This window comes from Micromys minutus (assembly GCF_963924665.1).
Source record: "Micromys minutus genome assembly, chromosome: 14".
Lineage (NCBI taxonomy): Eukaryota > Metazoa > Chordata > Mammalia > Rodentia > Muridae > Micromys > Micromys minutus.
In genome coordinates this window covers 29,279,589-29,303,051 of record NC_137983.1, presented here as the reverse complement: position 1 = coordinate 29,303,051, position 23,463 = coordinate 29,279,589, and the positions used below count along the sequence as shown (strand labels likewise).

General features: G+C 46.4%; 1 protein-coding gene across 1 annotated transcript in view; it reads left to right on the top strand.

Moving 5' to 3' along the window:
• PDGFRL (platelet derived growth factor receptor like) overlaps positions 1-23,463 on the top strand; it is a 47,198-nt gene that overhangs the window by 19,451 nt on the left and 4,284 nt on the right. The window contains exons 3-4 of the mRNA XM_080928300.1: positions 16,880-17,031; positions 22,617-22,910. Of these exons, the coding sequence (XP_080784426.1) occupies positions 16,880-17,031; positions 22,617-22,910 (446 nt within the window). The remainder of the gene's footprint in view (positions 1-16,879; positions 17,032-22,616; positions 22,911-23,463) is intronic.

The following is a 23,463-nucleotide window of genomic DNA, read 5'->3' as shown; positions in this document are numbered from 1 at the left end:
AATAAGAGTTCTTTCCCCACATCCTTACCAAGGTTTGTCAGATTTCCTGTTGAGAGCCATTTAAACTGGTATGAGGCAGTATCTCAAAGGAGGTTTAATTTGCATTTCCCTGAAATTTTAGAGCTGTTCGACATTTAGAAAAAAAAAAAAAAAAAGATCCCCGGCCATTTGTGTTTCTTGCTTTGCAAACTGTTCTTAAGCCCATGTATTGATTTATATCCATGGTGTGTTCGTTTCCTACAATCATGACAAAGACTAACAAGGGCAAGAGAACTCGGCAAAGCCAATCTGCTGATGCAGAAGACTTAAGCACATCTGCTCCCCTTTCTTTGCAGTGTATGAGAGCTCATTTAGTTGACTAATTTTTCTGTAGAATGATGTTTGTATCCATTCTCTCATAAAGAACCCCTTTGTGGCAAATGTCATGGCTAGTTACTGATCAGATTCCTAGCACCTAGGATGGTTTCTGCCTCATGCCAGAAATCAGGAAGTGCCTTTGGTGTCTGTGATGGTTTGTATATGCTTGGCCCAGGGAGTGGCACTATTAGGAAGTGAGGCCTTGTTGGAGTAGGTGTGTCACTGTGGGTGTGAGCTTAAGACCATCCTAGCTGCCTGGAAGCCAGTCTTCCACTAGCTGCCTTCAAATGAAGATGCCTACACCATGGATGCTGCCATGCTCCCACCTTGATAATAGATTGAACCTCTGAACCTGTAAGCCAGCCCCAATTAAATGTTGTCTACAAGTTGCCTTGGGCATCGTGTCTGTTCACAGTAGTAAAACCCTGAGACAGTGTCGTCATAGTCTCAGAAGTCAGTTCACACCCACTCGCACAACATTCAAAGATACTTAGAACCATGTGTACACGGTGTATGCATTGCTTGTGTGAACTATACATGTGCACTCTATGTATGCACTGCATGTGTGTAGCAAAAAAAAAAAGGAAAGGCAGACAGCTCATCACCATCCCGCCTGACCATGGTGAATAAAGGTCGCTATCGAGTTCATGTTTTCCCCTGCCCCCCCCCCTTTTAAATTTTTCTTCCTATTTTTCTTAAATGGAATCTTGATATGTAGCTAGGCATTGATGCCTTGAAAATGATTCTCTTGCCTCAGACACCCCAGTGCTGCGATTATAAAGCTCAACTTCTTTTTTTGTCCTTAACTACCTTTCTTCTCTTTTAGCTATTGAGGTCATTGCCTAATTCCTGGAGAAATTGGAGGCATAGAATTATTAATGTCCCTTTATCCTGTGTCCCCCTTCCCTGCTCTTACACCACCAGAAGGAAGGAATCACTTGGATGTTTGTGTCTTTGATATACACATCCAATCAAAGGTCTCGTCTCTTACCAGAGATGGAGGAGGCCTCTGCCCTGGTACCCGATGCAATGCCTCCTACAGGTTGTCAGAGAGCAAGCCATGGTGTCTACAGGAGCTGAGAGCCAGTCTCCAGTTAGGTGCTTGATGTGACCTGGGGCCTGGAACAGGTCTGTTTAAGCTTTAATTTCTGCAATTTTTAAAGACTTTATTTGTTTCCTTGTTTGTTCTTGGATGTGTCCACACAAAAGCCAGAGAGGTGCAGCTCCAGGTTTTGTGGAATCCCTGGCTTGTTACATGGGCACCCGGATCCGAACTCGAGTCCTCATGACTGTGCAGCAAGAAACCCTAACCAGCTCCGTCACCGGACTTTCAAGCTGAAAAAAAAAATAGAAAAAAAACTTTTTTACTTAAGGTGTCCTTCCTTTCCCCTTTTTTCCTTACTTGTTCATTTGTGTGTGTGGGGGGGGGGGTTGTTGAGACAGGTCCTTACTTTATAACCCAAGCTGTCTTCATACCCATGACCATCCTCCTGCCTCAGTGTCCTAAGTACTGAGAATAACCGGTATGGGCTACCATCCTTGGCTTCTGTTGTTTTTAAAAACCTGACTTTCTTATTTTTATTTTTTTTTATTTGATGTGTACCGGGGATGGAGGGTTGCCTTCATATATATCATGTACCTGCAGAGGCCAGAAGAAGGTGGTAGGAAACCCCTGTGGAACTGCAGTGAGCAGCCATGTAGGTTCTGAGAATTGAACCCTGGTCCTCTGGAAGACAGCCAGTGCTGTTAACCTCAAAGCCTTGTTTCCTTTGACATATAGTGGTCACGTATATTAGCAGAGGTGCAGTGGAGTATATATGTGTACATAATGTGTGTTAATCATATCAGACTGTTTAACCCATTTATTACCTCATACAACTCTCATTTCTTTGTGCTGGGGACATTCACAATGATCTATTGTAAAATACCCAAAAATATTACTCACCAGTCACCCTACCGGAGGACCAAATTCCTCAGCCTATTAGAACTTCGTACCCACTGAGCTTTCTTTTCCTCTCTCTGCGCTCTTCCAGCGTCTAGCAACCACTCCCGTGAGGCAAATGACTCGCAGAGATTGATGGCTGGAGCGGCTCGGCCACAGAGTGAGTCCAAGAACTTGGGCTGGTTCCCTAGGTTTGGCTGGAGCAGTCATCCTCCGCCATCCGTGATGGGTCTCTTAGATCCGTGATGGAGTACACTTAGATCCAAGTCCCTCTTAGCCAGGGGGAGCCAGTTTCAGGAGAGATGTACTCACTGCATCCTGGGATAGACTATCTTAATACATCTAGTTTCCAGTTGAAGACTGAAAACTAGTAAGTGGAATGTAATTTGCCTTCCTGGGATAGCTTCTAAGTGGGTCATTTGCAAATCATGTCATAATCAGAATGCCCACTAGGTGGCAGGCTTTATCGGTGTTACAATTGTCTTCAGTAAAAGATCGCAAAGGAAGAGTGGCTAGACAGAGCACAGACAAGGTCCCTCGGGCTATGGCAACTTGTAACAGGGGCTATATTTTTGGGTGCTGAGGTAGACTAGGGTATCATTTCCACACTGGATCATTTCCAGTTGCGTAGGCATCCTACCTCTTTGAGACCGGAGGATGAGCATTCCCCCACCTCCCCTTGGCCTATGCCTTTAGTCCCAGCACAAGGGAGGCAGAAGCAGGTGAGGCTGTGTGAGTTCAAGGCCAGCCTGGTTTACATTTCAAGTTCTGGGCATAGTGAGATTCTGTCTCAAAAATAAAAAAGGAACAGCCAGGGGGTGGTGGCTCATGCCTTTAATCCCAGCCCTCGGGAGGTTAGATAGATCTCTGAGCTTGAGGCCAGCCTGGTCTACCGGGCAAGTTCCATGACAACCTGGGATACACAGGAAAAACTGTCTTGAAAGAAGAAAAGAAAGAAAAAGAGGAAGAAAAGAAAGGAAAGAGGGGGCTGGAGAGATGGCTCAGTGGTTAAGTACACTGACTGCTCTTCCAGAGGTCCTGAGTTCAATTCCCAGCAACACACGGTGGCTCACAACCATCTGTAATGGGATCTGATGCCCTCTTCTGGTGTGTTTGAAGACAGCTATAGTGTATTCGCATAACATAAATCTTTTAAAGAAAAAAAGAAAGGAAGAGAAAAAGAAAAAAAAAGATGTATGTTTAGGTCAGAATACTAGCCACACTGTCTCTTCCCCTCCCGTGAGTGCCTCCTCGAGACATTCTAGTGAAATGGTCCAGATCATGTGATAAGCTCCCACTGGCGCATCAGCCAGGTTCATCCCCATCCGTTCTGCAAACATCCCCCTTCCTTCAGTTCTGCCGACCACACAGGTCAGGTGGGGAGAACAGGGGGAGTTCTTGGCACACTTCTGAGTCGGAAAACAAAGTAAGAAATTTGGAATGCGCGGCTCAGCCAGAGGGTTAAATAAATCACTGCTGGAAGGGAGGAGGTGTGAGCTGTGCGCCCTCGCAGTGGGGAGACAATTCTTAAAATGCTTGGCTGACAGGGTGGCTTACCCTAGACCTGCTCCACCAGGGAGCGGGTGGGGGCGGGGAGGAGGAAGGGTCCAAACATTATCTTTCAGGATGTGTCTGTGTTGTGTGGTGAAGGGTGTTAACATTTTTCAGTCAAGAACTGGAAGCTGGGAGGAGTGGGTGGGGCTCAGCGCTCTTTGATGGCTGGCTCCTCTGAGAACAATAAATAGCTTTTAGGAGAAGAGAAGGCATCTGTATTTCCACTTGGCTGAACTGGGCAACAGCTCACTCCACCCACAGACTACACAAAGGAGGGTGGGCCAGGGAAGCAAGCAGTGGGCTGCGGGCCAGTCTCCTAAGCAGCCTGTCTCTCGGCTTACACGGGGACGGGAAACCATCCGAAGGGCATTTTCAAAGAAAGGAATGTGAGGGAGTCTTTATGACCAAAAAGAACTCACTGTTGAGAGAGAAGAACCGGCGTAATGTGAACACCCGGTGGTGGTATGTGGACAGGAAGGCATCGTTCTTCCCCAGCTCTCTCGTTATGGGAAAACACACACAAAACGGCTTTAATTGTGCTTGTGGATACACCTCAGTGCACATAAGGAAATTCGTTCTGTTAGGTGGACTTGTTTCAAATTCAAACTTGGTTTTCCTTCAAAGCTGGGCTTTCCTGGCAGAACAAATAAAAATGATGTGGGTTCTGCTACTCGTTCTCCTTAGGTGGAGCTCCAGGTTGGGTCCTTGACACAGCCTAGAATCACCTGAGAGGAAAGCCTCAATTGAGGAACCTAGACCAGAGAGTCCCGCGGGCATATCCGAAGGAGATCGTCTTGACTTTTAATGGAAGCCCTACTACTCTGTGAGTGGTAGCATCCTCAGGACAATGGTGGCCATGGTAGGCTATATGAGAAAGCGTTGAAGCTTGAGAGAGATCCAACAAGCAGTGTTTCTCCCTGCTTTCTGCTTCATTCAGTTCCTGCCCTGGCTTGTCTCAAAAATAGACTCTAACCTATAGGCTAAAATAAAGCTTTATCCCCCTCATGAAGTTGCCTTGGGTCACAAAAACTGTGAGAAAATTAGAGCAACAGCAAACTGAAAGCCTTCTCAGGGCCGGGGGTGGAGCTTCTCAGGGCCGGGGTGGAGCTTCTCAGGGCCGGGGGTGGAGCTTCTCAGGGCCGGGGTGGAGCTTCTCAGGGCCGGGGTGGAGCTTCTCAGGGCCGGGGTGGAGCTTCTCAGGGCCAGAGGTGGAGCTTCTCAGGGCCGGGGTGGAGCTTCTCAGGGCCAGAGGTGGAGCTTCTCAGGGCCAGAGGTGGAGCTTCTCAGGGCCGGGGGTGGAGCTTCTCAGGGCCGGGGGTGGAGCTTCTCAGGGCCGGGGTGGAGCTTCTCAGGGCCGGGGGTGGAGCTTCTCAGGGCCAGAGGTGGAGCTTCTCAGGGCCGGGGTGGAGCTTCTCAGGGCCAGGGGTGGAGCTTCTCAGGGCCGGGGTGGAGCTTCTCAGGGCCGGGGGTGGAGCTCAGCCGTAGAGTACCAAGATGCTGTATAAAGTCCTCAGTGTGGCAAAAAAAAATCAAAAGTAGATGTTGTAGCCAACCTCTGATGCCTATCTTCAAGTTAATTTCCACCCTGGAAATTAAAAATAAAAACTCGCCCCACCCTGAAGGTAGGACATTCTATGGCACCAGAACAGCCCCCCCCCCACATGTCCCTAGAGATAGACTGGTGGAAAGGCAGGGTACAAGTCTTCTCTGGGTGTACTGAATGTTCTGACGGTGCAGAAAAATCACAGCTATGTTTCTTTTGGGGCATAGGTGGGGGAGGGTAATAACAGAATCGGTCTCCTCTCGGGTTATCAGCATAGAATGAGGTCATGTGTGGAAAGCACTTGGCTTGTGTAGTAAGCCTCTCCGTGAAGCTGAGCTATTTTTATCCGTTCTATTGTATCGCAAAGAGGCAAAGCACAGGGAGCTGGCCAGTCTGTCAGAAACTTAGTTTTCTGAAAAAGGCTTCAGTCTCCTATCTCAGTCTCCTATAGACTAGATGTCCCTCGCTGTAGTCTGCGTCTGGACTGTGACCCAAAGCCTGGTGTCTAGCCAGTGGTGCTGTTGAGATCTTTAGAAGTGGGGCCTAGGGAAAGGAAATTAGGCCATCAGAGACGCGTCTTTGAAGGGACTATTGAGACACTGCTCCCTCTCCAGCCGGTCTCTCCGTGTGTGTGTGTGTGTGTGTGTGTGTGTGTGTGTGTGTGTGTGTGTGTGTGTGTGTGTGTGTGTGTGTGTGCGCGCGCGCACGCGCGCGTATGCTTTGTCTCTGTGCGTGCACATATACACTTGTTCACACTGTCTGTCCGTCTTTTGTCTCTCTGTCTCTGTTTCTCTGTCTCTCTCTGTCTCTGTCTCAGCTTCTTAAATTCCATGATATATAGATAGATAGATAGATAGATAGATAGATAGATAGACAGATAGATAGATTTTTTTTTGCCGTGTATGCCCACAATGATGATCTTCACTGGCTCCACCAAGTTGCAGCCCAAATAAACCTTTCCTCATTAAAAGTTGGTCCTCATGGTTATTTGCTGCATTTAGGGAGGGCCCATAGCACAGTCCACAGCACTGAAAGATTCACACTAACTGCCCGGGGGTACTGTAAGATCCAGCCATCCGGCACCCCACCCCCTGTTTCCACATACTTTTGAAGGAAGGAGGAAATGCTTTCTGCTTTTATTTTAAAAAGAATGTTTAAAAAATCCTCTCTTGAATGTTATGAAAAGTCTTTATGTGACTTTCCCAGATGTGCTGCATGATATCAAATATAGAAAGAAATGGTAAAGTCAGACAGGCTAGGGGTGTGACAAAACTCTTGCAGATGACAATCTTGGAGACTGTCATCCACTGGAAATAGTTTAGGGTGTCACTGAGCGACTCTGCTCACTTTCCTAATGCAATCCTGCTTTAACAAATATGTGTCTACATGTGGGTGAGGCCTGGGGTTTTATTTGCAAAAATAAAAATTGATGTTATTGAACATTTTTACCAAGAATTTCAATATATAAAGTCTAAGTAAAACTCTTTAAAAGGTTTGCTGGAGGAGGAAGGCAGGAAAAGGGGAATAAAGGACGTGGGTTATAAAACAGAGAACTTTATGTCCTGTGGTAAGCAACTGTTCAAAAGGGTATGCCTCAAAAGGGGGATATATTCACAAGATGTCTGCTGTTGTCTGGACTCAGCTTCCTGACAGCGCCACCCACCCTCCTGCACTGCCTGTAGAGTCTCTATGCCTTCGTCTGTCCTGAGCCTCCCACTTGACCTGAATTCCTGACTTGTTTGCCCTGTCATGTGGCTTCAAGATCCTGTCACCTTTTAGACTCTATCCTGACTCCCCTGGGCGTCAATCCTGCTGCCCAAGACCTCACCACTCTCCCCTTCTCTCAGAACACAGAAGCCATGGCGTCTCGTTTGGAAGCGAGGTCAGTGCCATCAGCTTAGCTCTCCCTGGAATGTCACTGACACTCTTTATGAACCTGTCAGTAGCTGAGACGGGCAAGGTGACCCAAAGTATGGAACTCTGTGTTGTCGACCAAAACTGCTATGAAAGCGTGTCCTCTGCTGTATTCATTTCCTAGGTGACTCTTGGCATGGTACATCCGGCTGGTAGGCATTTGGGTAAAGCAAAAGAATGAAGCAATTATTTATATGAGATGGCAAAAGAGGTGACCCCACTTGCTCCAGTGTGTCACAGTTTGAGATTAATAGGTATTCAGCTGAATGGAGTCTAATAGCCTATGAATAAGAACTCTCCTAAGTTTCACACACACACCATATCATACTCCATATATATACCACACACACACACCATATACACTGCACGCTATACATACATACACATACATACACACACACCATTCCATATTACACACATACACCACACACATGCAACACACCACACACACCATATACACTGCACACACACACACACACACACACACATACACACACCATACAGACCCACAGGAGAAGTAAAAGCAAAATGGGCTCCAGCCAGAAATAGCTTGTGAACTAAATGGCACGAAACATGTACCAGACCCAGAATTTCAGAGTAGCAATGAGAGACTATGGGGAACTTTTCCCTGTCACCTGCACTGTAGAAGGCAGTCAGTGAATGGAGAGTGGCTGTAGGAGTCAGGAATATGCAATGGCGACTTATCTTATTTGGACTCCTCATTTTACAAGTGAGCAGGCTTGACCCACGGCAGGATGAATGCAGCCACAGCACGTGAAACTTATTATTCTTAATAAATTTGGAGACTCAATAAACCAGGTGTTAAGAATTGGGGATTAAGCCCAGTTTTCAATGCTCCTATAGGTTCTCCGTGTCTTCCTGTTTCTAGGTAACTAAAGAGATTCACCAGGCTTTGGTTCTCGAGGGAGCCTGGGGAGGCCTGCTCCAAGGTGAGCTCTCCATGTAGTACACATGAATCCAGGTCCTATGGCTTCTGCATTCACTATTCTAGCTGGCCATAATATACTCACTGTGGCTGTGGCCACGCGCACTAGGAGGCCTCAGCTTGTTTTTCCAGCAAGGGTGGCAGAGGCTTGCTCCATTGTTTTCTGTCTTCCAGAACTATTCTTTCTAGAATAATGAGCAGAGCCCCCCCCACCCCCCGTTTATCTAAATGCTAATGAGCTTATTCTACATGGTGTTGGTGAGACTGGGAGGCCAGTACCTAGGAAGCTGGGTGGGGGGAGGGCAGGGGAATGGGGTTAAGCTCCAGGGAAGTACAAAGACTGAAAACAGCTCAAGGCTGAACACTTTTTGCACACCAGTGGGTATTATTTTTGTAACCAGCATGTATGACATCCTGGGTTTTTTATGCCTCCAAAGGAATTCCTGCTGGCTCTGCCAGTTGGAAATTTATATTCTAAAAAGGTGATGTGAGGTCAGCTCAGATATTTAAAGTACACATGATCCAGTGTCTACAGAGTGTCTGCTGGGCGGGTCTTGTGAGGTTTAACCCAGGCTGCTTTTGTGGTAGTTTTTCTCTTATTACACATCAGCACATGCTCACATGATTTATGAACTTACAGGCTGGGAGATGTCACTCAATGGAAAGAATGTTTCCCTGATAAACATGAAGTTCTAATCCATCCCCAGCACTGCATAAAACTAGGTGTGTGACCCCCTGCTGTAGCCCTGGCACTCAAGAGGTAGAGGAGAGAGAATTCAAACTTCAAGGGCATTCTCAGACTCACATCCAGTGGCTGGGCAACTGTGGGCACATGAGAGTCCATCTCAAGGAGATAAACACCAACTTAAATGCTACACAAAGCAAATGGAAGGGACCACAAGGATCCAAATATTCACTGTTAACTATACTGTAGAATTTTCCATGTTTCCTTTTACATGTGTGGAAATGATTATACACAACCATAAGTTAACGTATGTATCTTGGATACCTTTCTGCGTTACAGGGTGATATCACAGAAGGGTTAGCTAATTTTCTCAGAACTCAACACCTTTTTTGACTAGTATAGTTGGAGGCAGCCATGCCCTGTTCCTGTGGAGGCAGTGGAGAGCTACATGTGTCTTTTAAGTATTATCCTAGGAGGCCTCATTTTGGTTTATGGTGACAAAGGATGTTCTGTATAGAGAGGCAAACAGGGCAATGATAAAGCAGGAGAGTGGGGTGGCAGGGGAAAATTCTGGAATGGTGTTCAGAGTCCGGTCTGTGCCGTGGAGAGAACTTGAGAGTGAGAAATGGACAGACAGACAGACAGACGGACAAACAGACCAGCAGAAAAGCAGATTGACAGGTGGACAGACAGACAGCAGAGAAGCTGCAAAGCTGGAGAGATGTCATGCACATTGTCCTGCGGTGCCATTTCTGAGTAACAGGAAGACTCAGGCATAAGTGGCCGTAGCCGAAAGCTCAGCATCACATTTCACTCACATTACCATAGCTCATTGCTGGAATCTAAATATTGTCGTTACATGAAAGGTTCTGGAATTGTTGATTGGATAGTACCCAGACAAGGAGATAAATGATGTGTGGATGGATGGATATATGATTGACAGGTAAATAGGAGGTGGTTATGGATGTGGATTTAAAAGTATATGGATTTAAAGATGATAGGGAAGTGGATGATGAATAATAATTGAAATATTTCAACCTGATTCCCTGTGTGCAAGAAGATGTGAGTGAAAGGATAAAAAATATAGCCTAACCCCTCCAAGGACCCCAAGCTAAAGGAGCCTTAACCCCTGTGCCTAAGAACCCCTAAATACCTCAGATTCCAGACCCAGACTCTGCCAGTAAATAGGTATAAAGTCACACTCCTTGGTGCTCCAGAGCCTGCTTTCTGTATGAAACTGGGTGAAAGGGAGTAGGGCAGGCGGTGGGCGGGGCCTAGTAAGTGAAGAGATGAGCTGACTAACCGCTTATCTGGCCTCTGCAAACTGCTCTCACAATAGACCCCCCTCCCCTGCCCTAGTGACATATCTTGACCGTCATTGCCACCGCCACCCAGGAAACCATGCAAATACAGACCTCTGAGACTACAGGGAAATGATTGGTTTGTGATTCGCGGGCTTTGCAATGATTGGTTGTAATTCACAGGCTTTTGCTATGAAATGATTGGTTTGTGATTTGCGGGCTTTGCCATGATTGGCGGGCTTTGTTGTGAGCCATATAAAATCTGTTCCGATTCTGCCCTCGTGGTCCGCAGCCCTCTACTCCAATGTGGTGTAAGGTTGTGGGCCCCAAGCGCGCTCGGAATAAAAATCTTCTTGCAGTTTGCATCAAGACCATTTCTTGTGAGTGATTTGGGGTGTCTCCTTTCCTAGGAGGTGCGGAGAACCTGAACTTTGAGGGTCGGAGGATCCGGGACCCGGGAGTCCAGCCTTTCATGAGTGTGAGAGTGTGAAAGTATGTGTGAGTGGTGTGTGTGTAGAGTTGTAAGAGTGTGAATGTGTGAGTGTATGCAAGTGAGTATAAGAATGTGTGTGTGTGTGTGTGTGTGTGTGTGTGTGTGTGTGTGTAGAAGCCACAGAACTATCTCAGCTTCCAGAGCCACCCACCTTCATCTTGATATTTTTAAAAAGAATCTCTTACTGATTTAGACCTCACCAAAGTTGGCGCCCAGGAATCTGTCTGTCTGTCTCCACCTCACCACTGCTGCGCCACCTGCCATCACAGATACTTTTGTTGCTGTTTGTTTTGTAAAGGTGGGTTCTAGGGATGAACTTGGGCACTTGCTCTTGCAAGCCAAGTACTTTACCGGTTCTCTTCCAACTGATTTCAGAGGTTAGAATTGTATTGACAAGCCAGGCAGTGGTAGCTCATTCCTTTGATCCCAAAACTCAGAAGGCAAAAGTAGGCAGATCTCTGTGAGTCTGAGGCCAGCCTGGTCTACAGAGAGAGTTCCAGGATGGCCAGGACTACACAAAGTAAACCCTGTGTCAAAAAGAATATAAAAGAAAAGGAAGGAAGAAAGAAAGAATGAACTATATTTACTTCAAGGTTTGTTTATTTGTATATTTGGTCCTCTGTGAGTTTTCATGCATATAACTTCTTCCTTTAAAAACAATGTACCTGTGGCAGACAGCTTCACCATGTTTTCCCAGGTGTCTGTTTCCAAGCATTTGAGCTCTGTTCCTATGAAACCATTCCCAGTGTATCATAGAGTCATTCTTTTCTGGCACATTCTTAAGCTGAGACTGAGTAAGCACAGGCCCTCTGCAAATACTTGAAATGCAGACTAGCAGGCACACTGCAGTCTTTATCCCTGCTGACACTTGGCACAGTTCCTTGCATGTGGAAGAATGCAATCAAGTAATTCTTGATGTGAAGGTTGAATGTGGATATTTAATGCATCTTTGATTTTATGCCATCTTAAAATGGTGTCCAAGACAGGAAGTCTGAGTTTAGATGGATGAGTGGCCCTGGGAAAAGTGGGTTAGATGGAGCTTCCAATTATCCTGAGGTTCCAGCTCTTTCTGGATAAAGTTCGTGCCTTTGGGTAGTGTCCTAACCATTCTGGCCTTGGGCTGTTTGCCTACAACACAGGATAATGATAGTGTTTGCCTCATGGGGCCTCATGGAAGCCAAGGCAGGGGAGGTAGAGAGAACCCAGAACCATGGTTTGGAGAAATGGTAACACGTGCATCTTGTGCCATCATTTAGGTAGTAGATGCCTAACACCTGACCATTTTCCTATGGTTAGTTGCCTTCCAGTAGTAAATTCTAGATGGTTTAGTTTGGCTTTCAGTAGAGCAAGGAGCCTTGTGTCTCTTAACTCGATTTCTACTAATAAACTGATTTCATGAGATCATGCAAGTTTTTCTTTGCCATGGGTGTGTACAAGTGTGTTGGGAGGCTTGGGAGGGTGTGAGTGTGTGTCAGGGGGTTGTGAAGTAGGCTAGCCACATTTAGAGGCACTACTTCTTGGCCAGATTTGTTACCAATTATCAGTTTGTCTTGGATTGGTAGCATGAAACCCATGCCTTTCATTCATGGACATTTATGATCAAGTCTGTGTGACAGACAGTGGGTTAGACAAGAAGAGCCAGTTAGAGGGCTTGGGAGGGGCCGGTTCTCCAAGTTTCAGGGTTCTCGTCAGTAAAAGGAAATATCAGCACCTTCATGCTAATGTGGCTGGGAGGATGAGGAACACAGGGCCTCATGATGATGATCCAGTCTAAAACGCTTAGGGTTGTCCTCCAAGCTGAGGCTGCACGGTCTGTGACTCATGTGAAAAGCATAGTGTCCCACCCAGCACACCATAAGGGCTAGCGATGAACTCTTCTCACTAGAGATCTGCAGGGGTTGGGTACACGGGACGTGGGAGAGAAGAACTCTAGCTCTGAGTCCTAATGTCACTGTGGGGCTGGGACTTGAGTCTGGTCAGTGTGGCGCTGCTGCTCATGCTAGTTTTCTGACTCTTTCACAAAGCAGCCACCCGTGTCGCAGCCATATGTCTCCCTGTCAGCCACTCATCTTCCATTTTTATCCTATCAGGACATCCTCTTGGAATGCTTTGCCCGAGTCTCTGCTTGGACTGGTTAGCATCCTTCCCCGCTCCTAAGACCCCCTTGGGTCTTGAGGCTTTTTTTCTGGCTACTCGCCTCTAAACTCCCTTGATGTGCACAGAGGTTGAAAGGATGAAAGAATTCTCCAGAATCTGCACCATTTCTACACTGTGTGTTCTAGTTAGTTTGTAGTCAGAAGTGCTTCTGGAACCAATGAACGGTTATCTTACAAACCGCAGCTTACAACTTGCCTATGATTGTAGAGGAAAGGACTCATCCTTGTTACCTGGTGAAGAGGTTCCTATCTTTGGGATATCCTGGTGTTTATCTTTGGGAGGTCCCAGCTCCTTTCTTTGTGTCCATATCCTTGGAGCACCCTAAGAGAGAGTAAGCTGGACAAAAATACTTGAAGTTTCAGACCTCTCCACTAACAGGAACAGAAATACACAACACACACACACTCGTGGGAAGAGGTCACAAACATTGAACGAATGTTCCCTCAAAACATTTTGAACAGTGAACTAGCATTCCTTGAATCCTGGCCTTTTCCCATTACTCCCAGGCTGGAAGTGTCAGTCTGAAAGAAGAAAAACAAAATCCCTGAAATTAGCTAATGTGTTAGGCCAGAGCTGCTATGGCCAAGTTCATCCTGATATTTGTGTCCCACCTTTCAAAGGTACTTCTGTTGTGATAATGGTTTTTTAACTCCCACCTCCCATCCCTCACTTCTTCCTGCTCCACCACAGTTGTTCAGTGGTTACAAGAGTTGTTAAAAGAGAAAAGAAGGGCTTTGGTTGAAGCATCTCTGCTTAGACAGTGGTTCTACAGGGTTCAGCCTTGCCTTTCACCATATCATGGCATATGCTCAGCACCCAGCAGATTTGGCCAGATCCTACTCTCTGTCCGATGCTAAGACTATGCAAGACAACTGGTAGAAATGGACATTTTAAATCCAGGCACTTAAACTGTAATCCTTTTAAATAATTTGTTTCCTGTTTGATGAGGTCTGCATAGGAGAGGGGGTGGAAATATGCAGAGATGTTTTCCAGGGCATTTCCTTCCTTCTGCCCCCAGTCTGCTAAAGATACAGCATGCTGATTATGGTGGTGGCTAGGTTATCCTCCAGGGTTAGCTTTTATGTGTCTGCTTAGCTCCCTGGTAGGAATGACCTCTTACCCTTTCGGCTACTACCTTACCGTGCAAACAAATGCTAGGCCCGGAAAAGGTGCTGGAGCTCTGCTAAGCTCCTGTGTCCAAATGTCATGTGGCCAGGGCCAGGTATCCTAAGGAGACCCCCAAACTCCATTTTATTTTGCCATTTTTTAACCTCTGAAATGAACTATTGTCTCTTCCCCTTCTCCTCCTTCTTCCTTTTCTCCTTCTCTTCTTTTTCTTCTAAGATTTACTTATCTTATGTGTACAAGTGTTTTGGCCTGCATGTGTGTGCCTCTGGTGCCTGCAGAGGTTAGAAATGGGGACTGTATACCCTACGGCCCCTCCTCCTCCAGCTAGACGAGTCCCATTTGTCTCGCCTCCCCTCCAAGGCGGCCTTCGGCCTCTTGACCCCACCCTTTGAGAATGTCATTTTTATTGGGAGAACCTGGTCAATTATCCCTGGGACTTTCCATGGCTGTTAGTTCTATCATGATGCAATCTCCTCCAAGACCACCGGTCTTGATTTGCTCACACTGTCCAGTGCTGAGTGTGTAACGTTCATTGTTACTGCGGCAGCAGCGTTCACAATAGCTCGTTACGTTACTCTAACAACACTAATGGGAAAAATAGGATCATTATTTCGACGTACAGCTTTTTAACTTTGAGTTCGTGACTGTTTGACCTCATTGCTTTGGTCTCGTGGTGACATATCATGGCAACCATAGGGATACATCCTGGTGGCAGGACACCATGGGGCAAAGCCATTTTTCCCCCGTGTCTAGGAAGTCATAAAAATGACAGGGAAAGGGGGTGAAGGTCTCACTCTCCTCAGGCACCAGTGACAAGAAAAGAGAGTTCCCACTAGGCCTTATTGCTTACGGGTAACCTCATCCCCTCTAAATCTCATGAGCTGGGGTCTCATAGGTGTTGGGATTCTGTAAACCCCACCCCTCGGTTACCTAGCAACAGCCAGGTATACCCCACCCCTCAGTTACCTGGCGTAGCCAGGTATGCTCCACCCCAGTGACCTGACACTGTAAAAGGGGCCGCTTGTCCACCCCTCTTGTTCTCTTGCTTTCTCTCTTGCTCTCCAGCCCTTACCCCTCCTCTTCCCCTTCCCTTCCCCATCTCTCTCCATGTGCTCATGGCCGGCCTCTACTCCTCTATTCCTCTCTTCTCTCTCTGCCTCTACTACCCTCTTAACTCCCTCATAACCTGAATAAACTCTATTCTGTACTATACCACTGTGTGGATGGTCCCTCAGGGGGAAGGGATTCCCACCATGGATCCCCCAGAGGCATCCCCCTTGCCTCTAGGCCTTGCCACACCTCCATGGACCATACTCCCCCCCCACTCTCTTCATCCTTTTCCTAACATTGGTGCCGAAACCCGGGACATCATCCTTTAACAACATTGGCGCCCCGTGGAAGATTAGATTTCCTCATGACCAGGTATCTCTCTTTCCTTTCAATAGGCCTTGGTGGGCACTCTATCTAAACTCTACAGAATAGGAGTCTCAGCGCCTGCTTCTTGGCACATTTCACATGCTCAGTGTTGAAAGGTGCTTCCGTTTTAATTCACTTGTATTTCAAGAGACCACACAGTTTACTGTGCACAGATTTTTTTTTTTTCTCCTCTGAGAATATGAAACAAGTGTGGCACTGTCTCTCTCCACGCCAGCATCTAGTGTAATAACAGGAAGCCAGGGGTGTCAGAGGGGCAGAAAAACAAGGGGCCAACTACTTCATTAGGAGAACGTGGGGGAGATGCCTGAGTCCATTGTAATTAGAAGCTTCCTGAGGGAGGAGAGATTTCCGTCTAGTTTAAAGGAGACCGGGTGAAGAGGTGGGAGTGGGCAGCCTCCTCTTGGCAGGCCTGGTGGGCACACTAAGCCACCCAGCAGGGAGCTAGAGCAAGACTGTGTGCAGGACCCAATGCCCAGACGTTTTGTATGTGCTAAATTTAAAGTTGCGCTCATACTGATCCTATGGCAAGGTGAAAAAGAGGCCTTCCACTCCATCTGAAAGCTATGTGGACCGCAGAGCGCTGAAGCATTCGGGTATCTGAGACGAATGCTTGGATTAAAACTGTATATTTTGGTCTTGCATGCTGGGGGGCTCCTGAACCACGGGGGACTATCCATTATGAAGATCATACTTCTGGGTTTTTGTGGTGATACGGTTATCAGGACAGTTTGCTGATGTTACTAGTCAACAATAACGTCTCTCTTTATTCCAGGGAGAAATCGGGGAGTTTTCCAGACCCTCTCATCAGTCAACTAAATAAAAAAAAAAAAAAAAAAAGAAAAAAAAAAAAAAACACAGGGGAAAAATAAAAACAGAATAGCAGGATGAGACCAGAGCACAAGCCAGGAGTGTGTGCCCCACACCTAGAGCTCACAGCTTAGCAGAGAAAACATGCTCTATTTTTCACATAATAATACACTATCTATCAAGATTCTAAGCTTAAGCCCGGAGCTCCGGCTAATTCTGTGTGCTCTCCCCACGTTGTTGTTCTCTAAGCCCCTTTCTTTTAAAGGCAAGCAGCAGTCCCAGCTTTTTTTGGCTGAATTAGCAAGGCTGCATGCTAAGGCCCCCCGATCTTCTAGAAACCCTAGCTTTGTGGCCAGAGGGAATTTCCAGTGGTGGAAAACACCAATCGTCGTTTATTATTTCCTTTTAGGAAAAGGCTTCCTTTCCGTGCCACCCCACTCGCACTCTATTTCCTTCACCCACCAAACACGCTCTCGCTGTGTTTGCCATTTAAGAGGTCACTTCGGGTCAGCGGGGTATCTACATTTGGAAGCATGGATGTAGAAACCGGTGACTAGAAGCCCCCTGGCTGGGCTCTGACCTGCCCTGATGCCCCAACCTCTCTTGAAATTCCAGCGTGAAGCAGAGTGAACGCTATGGGCAGCTGATGCTGGTCAACTCCACCGCAGCCGACACCGGTGAATTCAGCTGCTGGGAGCAACTGTGCAATGGCTACATCTGCCGACGGGACGAAGCCAGGACCGGTTCCACCTATATCTTCTTCACAGGTATGAGTTTGGTTCACGGCGGAACTCCTTGAACTGTTGCGGTTCCCTCCAAACTGGAGTTCCCATTGCACGAAGAGCCCCAAGTAAAGGTGGGGGTGGGGTGAAAAAACCTTTATTGTTCATGCTCTCGGGGCTAAGTGCTTTTCTGTGTGGATTGTTTCCGGTAAGTATTATGACAATCTTTGAATATAAATACATATATTACTTCCAGAGCTCCTTTTCCAGGTGTGAAACTTGAGGTTTGGAGAAATTAAGAAAATTCTTAAAGTCCTATATCAGGTAGATAGTAAAAGGATTTGAACACAGGACTATCTGATTCAGGGTCATACAGCCCAATAGGGTGGCCACTTGACACATGTAGCCACTTAGACTGCATTTTAAATGCAATTTATATGCATTTAATTATATAATTAATGCACAATATTGATAATTTGTAATTGCATATTGGCAAATGCACGCCAATATGCAACTATATGCAAATGTGATTAATATGCAGATGTCAGTGACTTACATGTGAATCAATGATTACATATTAAAATGAAGTATAACATTCCGTTTCTTCAGTCACACTTGCCTTGCTGCAGTTGGGGTGCTCAATTATGGCACGAGGAATTGAAGTAGTGGCCTGCATAGGCAGAAAGATTTCCATCGTGATGAGGTCCACAGTTGCATGGTGTGGCTGCTCATCTCTGTGCTGAGACCTGAGACCAGCACCTGCTGGAACCTCCATAGCTATCTCATCTGAGACAAGGAGGGGAAGCGGGAAAGCCTGTGGGTCACCGTGGAGAGCCCCTCCTTCCCTAGGATGCAGGATTCGTTGGCTAGGCAAAGCCTATGCTTCTGTTGCAGGCTGGCTCTGAGCCTTCGCCCACCTTGGACTTCAGAGAGCCCCAACAGAGCGGGATGAGGTTCTGCAGCGAGTCCCGAAGGTCAGGGACAACTTTTAGGAATCTTGCCAACTCTGTTGCCTGGTGCTGTTAGTCTCGGGAGAAATCAGAACCCTTTTTAAGTCTCTGGACAGAGGCTCTCATGAGATTTGTCTAAATCCTGAGTCTTGATCTGCCCGGCAGGTCTGGACTGAACTCTATCTATGAGCCAGTGATCTTATCCCTCGGCCATTAATCAGTGCATTAGCAAGTTCACGTATGTTACCCTTCCTGCTCAAATAACTCCTCCATGGCAAGAAGATACATTAGTGGGCCAATTCTCCAGTGCAGGAATCTCATTCTTCCTTCTATGACATCCCAAGGAAAGGAATTAACTCTATTCTTATTCATTATCTTTGTTACGGAAATGATGCAGATGCTGAGGTTTAAAAGGGCAAGATGATTCTTCTAGCGATCCGGGCGTGGAGTAGTACATTAAGGTGTCAATCATGCCCCAAGAGCTTCCTAGGACAAAATAGGAAGGAGATCAGTGGACAGATCCCCTCACTAGCACAGCTACAACTGTGCGAGACTTTCTAATGGGCTTGCACGGGAAGTCCTGAAAGAGTCTCATCTTGGGATATGCTACCCAGAATTGTCTGTCTGTCCTTTGTGCTGTGCTGTATGGCCAAGTGTAAAAAAAGGCAAACGATTAAGATGAATAACAGTTTGTTACTCTGGATGAGGATGGATTTCATACTCCAACTGCAGGCTGAAGATTCCTTCCCAAGCTTAGCACTACAGTGTCTTCTCAAAGCGTGAGGTTTCACTCTGAGGATGTTGCCGGAGCTGTTACCGGCTGATAGGGTTCATAGATACTCTGTGAGTTTTGTAGGTGGCTCCTCTTTCTTTACTTCCCAAAGTGAACCAAAGGAGGGCTAAACCATGTCAATTTCAACTTTGAGGAAACTTTTTTTTTTTTTTTTTTTTTGCCGAGACAAGGTAAAATTTATTTTTATTTATTATTTATTTATTTATCACTTATTCACTTTACATCTTGCTCATTGCCCCCTCCCACAATCCTTCTCCCTAGCCCTCCCCCCTTCTCCTCTGATGTCCCTCTGGGTATCCCTCCACCCTGGCAAATCAAGTCTCTGAGAGGCTAGGCCCATCCTCTCCCACTGAGCCCAGACAAGGAAACCCAGCTAGAAAGAACAACATATCTGGAGTACAGGCAACAGCTTTGCGGAGAGCTGCCACTCCAGTTGTTCAGAAGACCAGGCTGGGGATATAGCTCAGTGGGTAGAGTGTTTGCCTGGCGCACAAAGGCCTGGGTTCTGTTCTACCCCGGGCATCATATAGAGCCAGGTTATGCCTTTTATCCCAGCTTTCAGGAGGAAAAAGTGGGAGGGCCAGAAGTTCAGCATCATCCTTAGCTACTACATAGTGAGTTCACGGACCAGCCTGCTTACATAAGAACCTGTCTCTCAAAAGACAAAAACAGGGGGAAGGCCAGGGAGAGAGAAAGAATGACAGAGGGAGCAGACTGACAGACGGACGCAGAGGTAATACTATTTTGATGTTTTACAACACACCCTAAGTCCAGGTAGACTTTCAGTACAGGATTTGGGCCTTTGTCTTTTGAAGTGTGCGTGGTTTTCAAAACACAAGACGGGCTGCTACAGAGCATATGGTTTTCAGCTACCACATGGAGCAGCGTCTGCCCTGTTTTGTGTTTGTGTTTTTCCTAGAGTTTCCTGGAAAACACTGCACATTGGGTGGGGGTGCTGCCTGCTGTTAATCCGGAATAATAAGGGACTGCCATATTTATCTCCTCCTGTCCAGACCCAGTCTCATGCTTTCTGTCTCTCAACACGGAGGTATAACATACATGAAGAAAAACTTCAGATCCTAAGTATAGAGCTCAATAAATTGTCCTCAAAGGAACAGACTTGTGTAACCACCACACAGACAGATCAAGGAGGAGCACTATTCCAAAGGGAAATACTTAGGCAATGGTTTTCATATGTGGGGAGACCACATTCATAAGTGCTTTACTAGACACTGAGTGTGCTGTGATTTGTATTTTAGTTTATAGGCTGTTAGCTTTGACTTTTAAAAGGATAAAACTCCACGTGTTCATTTATAAAGCAATATGATGCATGGATGAATACAAGCATATTTGTAGGGGGCATGTAACCTATAATGTTTTAAAGGAACCTCAACACATTTCTTTTTAAAGATGGACGTTACCGAGGTGGGGAGGTGGAGAGGGAGGGACGACAGGGAAAGGAGAGGGGGGAGAAAAGGGTGTGTGTGTGTGTGTGTGTGTGTGTTTATACGTAATGCTGAGTATTGAACCCAGGGCCTTTCACATGTTAGTAGAGTTTTCTACCATTGAACCATACCCCTGCTCTCCAAATATTTTTGAGGCAACTGATATAGATTCATCCCCCCCCCCAAAGAATGCATTGTACAACCGACAATAAGACTAATTTTGCATTTTGAAATTCAAGCTGTTCTCTGAATCTACAGGCTTTGCGAAGTGGGGCAGGTAACTCATTCATCAAGCCTCACAACCAAAGTTGCCTCTACAATCCTACAGTCAGGGAGTTCTGTTTTGTTTCCTTCCTTCATTATTTTCTCACGGTGGTAGGGATTGAATGTAGGCCATCCACATCCCAGGCAAGTGCCCTATCACAGAGCTCCACTCAGCCACTCAAACGATGTGGCTTTAATATTACTTACTCTTTATAAATGGAGGTTTTAAAGCACAGTGAGATAAAACACAGGTAAGGCTACATAGATTTTCTCTGTATGAGAGGGATATTGGATACAGCAGAAGCCCTGGTGGAAAGTCAATTTACAAAGTAACAACCACCCAGTCTGGTTAGGGTAGAGCTTGGCAAAGAAGACTAAGTTTTTTCCCATTGAAGCAATTCTGTGTTCCTGAACTGGGTCCAGGGAACCAAAAAACTTCTGCCCCTGAAGACCTTTGATGTTGTTTCCAGGAATCCTACATCTAACCTGAATTATCATACACTGGCAACATGGAAGGCTGGTGAGAAAGCCAAGAATAATTGCTTGCTTCAGAACATTGAAAGGGAAACACAGGAAACAATTTAACCAGTGTTCTGTGATTAGCCCCAGAGAGTTCTCTCAGCAATTACTATAATATCCCTTTACAGAACAATCCAGAAAACAAAGGACTTAATGTGTCACACCAAACCAAACAAACAACATAAACACGTGCCCCAAAATCCCAACCCTGAATCCTTTTGCTGTTCTGAAGATGTTTGTAAGACAATTCTCACTTCTTTCTTTCTATGAGAAAGGAATGTCATTTAGGGTTTAAAATCTGACCTGCTGCACTGCAGACGTGGTGATGGTGGTGGTGGTGGTGGTGGTGGAGTGTGTGAGTGACAGAGAGAGGCAGGTTTCCCTCTGCCCCATCCCCGTCCCCTCCATTAGCTTTGGCATATACTCTATGTTCTGTGTTGGGCATTGTTGTAGTAACCTCTCCAACCCAAATAAGCCCATTCAATGAAAACACAACTCAGTTAATATGAATACAAGCTGTGTGCCTAGATTGAGCAGATTAACCACTACACTACTCTATTTCCCCAGCTATGAAACCCCTTATAACCTGTGGTTTCTCCAGGCCACGTGTTTTAGCTCCATCTTTCTCCACCACCTTCTCCTCCTCCTCAACCCTCTCCTTTACCTCTCTCCCCACTTTCCCTTTCCCTGCCCAATCACTGGTTCTCACCTTTATTTTACAAATTAAAAATGGGGAGAAGGTTCTGATGAAGTCACTGAGTATGTGGCTAGGCAGCCCTTTTTGGGGAAGTGGAATTAACATCAAAATACAAACAGCTGCAGGGCAAGCCTCAGGTGTGAGGACAGTGATATGGTTATGATCATTCCAGAGGACCCAGGCTGTATAAGGAATGCCCCTCTGAACAGCAGTTTCTGGCTCTAGGTTATGAGGATCATTCTCCACACAGAAGCTCAGAACAGTTCAAGGTCTTGTGATTGTTTCTCATGGGGCTGGAAAGATGGCTCAGCAGGGAAGAGCATTTGCTGTTCTTTCATAGGACCTGAGTTTAGAGCCAAGCACCCCTATTAGGTGGATCACAACGGCTGGTAACTACAGCTCCAGGGGAATCTAACATTTTCTTCTGGCCTTCACACAAATCACACACACACACCCTATAAAAATAATAAAAGCAAACTCTTTATTTTTAACTTAAGGAAATCTGTCTCCTTCCTTGCTTCAGTTCTAAGTTGAAATAACATCTTTACTGTTTCCTTTAAGGAGATATGGGAAGTAGGTAAGTTACCCTTCCAAAGCTCTGATAAAACACCTAAAAGAATTAATTTTCCTAAGAGGTTCATGTCCATGACCAGTTGACTTCATGTCTTTGGTCCTGTGTTGATATGGGTGTCATTGTCAGGAGTCAGGGAGAGAGAAAAGAAGGTCAGTATCTTACAAGTATCTTCAAGAGCACATATCTACTGACCTATAGCCCTCCCACCAAACCCAAGTAACTCCCAATAGCCAAGCCTTTAACTCACAAACCTCTAGGGGCCATAGCATCTAAATTATTGCTAACTTATAGGATGCAGCACAATCCCCTTCTCTTAGAGACCCAGTGTGCTTGTGGGTATTGTCCTGTCTTTGTGCCGGTTTTAATAAGACGTCCTTCTCCTCTGCAGAGAAAGGAGAGCTGTTTGTGCCTTCTCCCAGTTACTTTGACGTTGTCTACCTGAACCCAGACAGACAGGCTGTGGTTCCTTGTCGAGTGACAGCCCCGTCAGCCAAAGTCACGCTCCACCAGGAGTTTCCCGCCAAAGAAATCCCTGCCAATGGAACAGACATTGTGTACGACATGAAGAGAGGCTTCGTGTACCTTCAGCCTCATTCTGATCACCAGGGCGTGGTCTACTGCAAAGCGGAAGCCGGGGGCAAGTCTCAGATCTCTGTCAAGTATCAGCTGCTCTATGTAGAGGGTGAGTCTGCCTTGTCTTCCAACCTCGATTCCCACTGCCTGCATGTTGCGAGGGAGATGCTAATGACTGTATCCTCCACATCCTTCTTTCTCATTCCGCCCGAGTTTGATTAGCAAGTCCCTCACGCCCCCAGTCTTGCCTCTTCTAGCATCACCAACCACTTTCCTTCTACCTTGGGGCTGGCGTCCTGGCTGTGCCCACTCCTGGCTCATGTTTTGTCAATATCTCTCTGCTCCTCCATGGCGCCTGCTGTGATTCCCGCTAGCTTTTCACTTCCGGTCATCCTTTGCCGGTTGTCTTTCTTGCTGCTACCTTTTCAGGATGACCTCAGAGTCTCCCCGAAACCGTTGGCCTGTTCATCAGCCACCTCCATTCTGCCCTCAACTTTGAACACATCAGTAAGCACTGGTCGGACGTAGGTCACATGTAGGTCGCGTCCCTCACTCTCTCAGCTCTAACCACGGGCGCTCCTCTTTACAGCTCACCACTCCCTAGGTTGGTGGCACAGGGCTGGGCTAATGAGCAGATCATTTACAGAACCACATAATCCTTC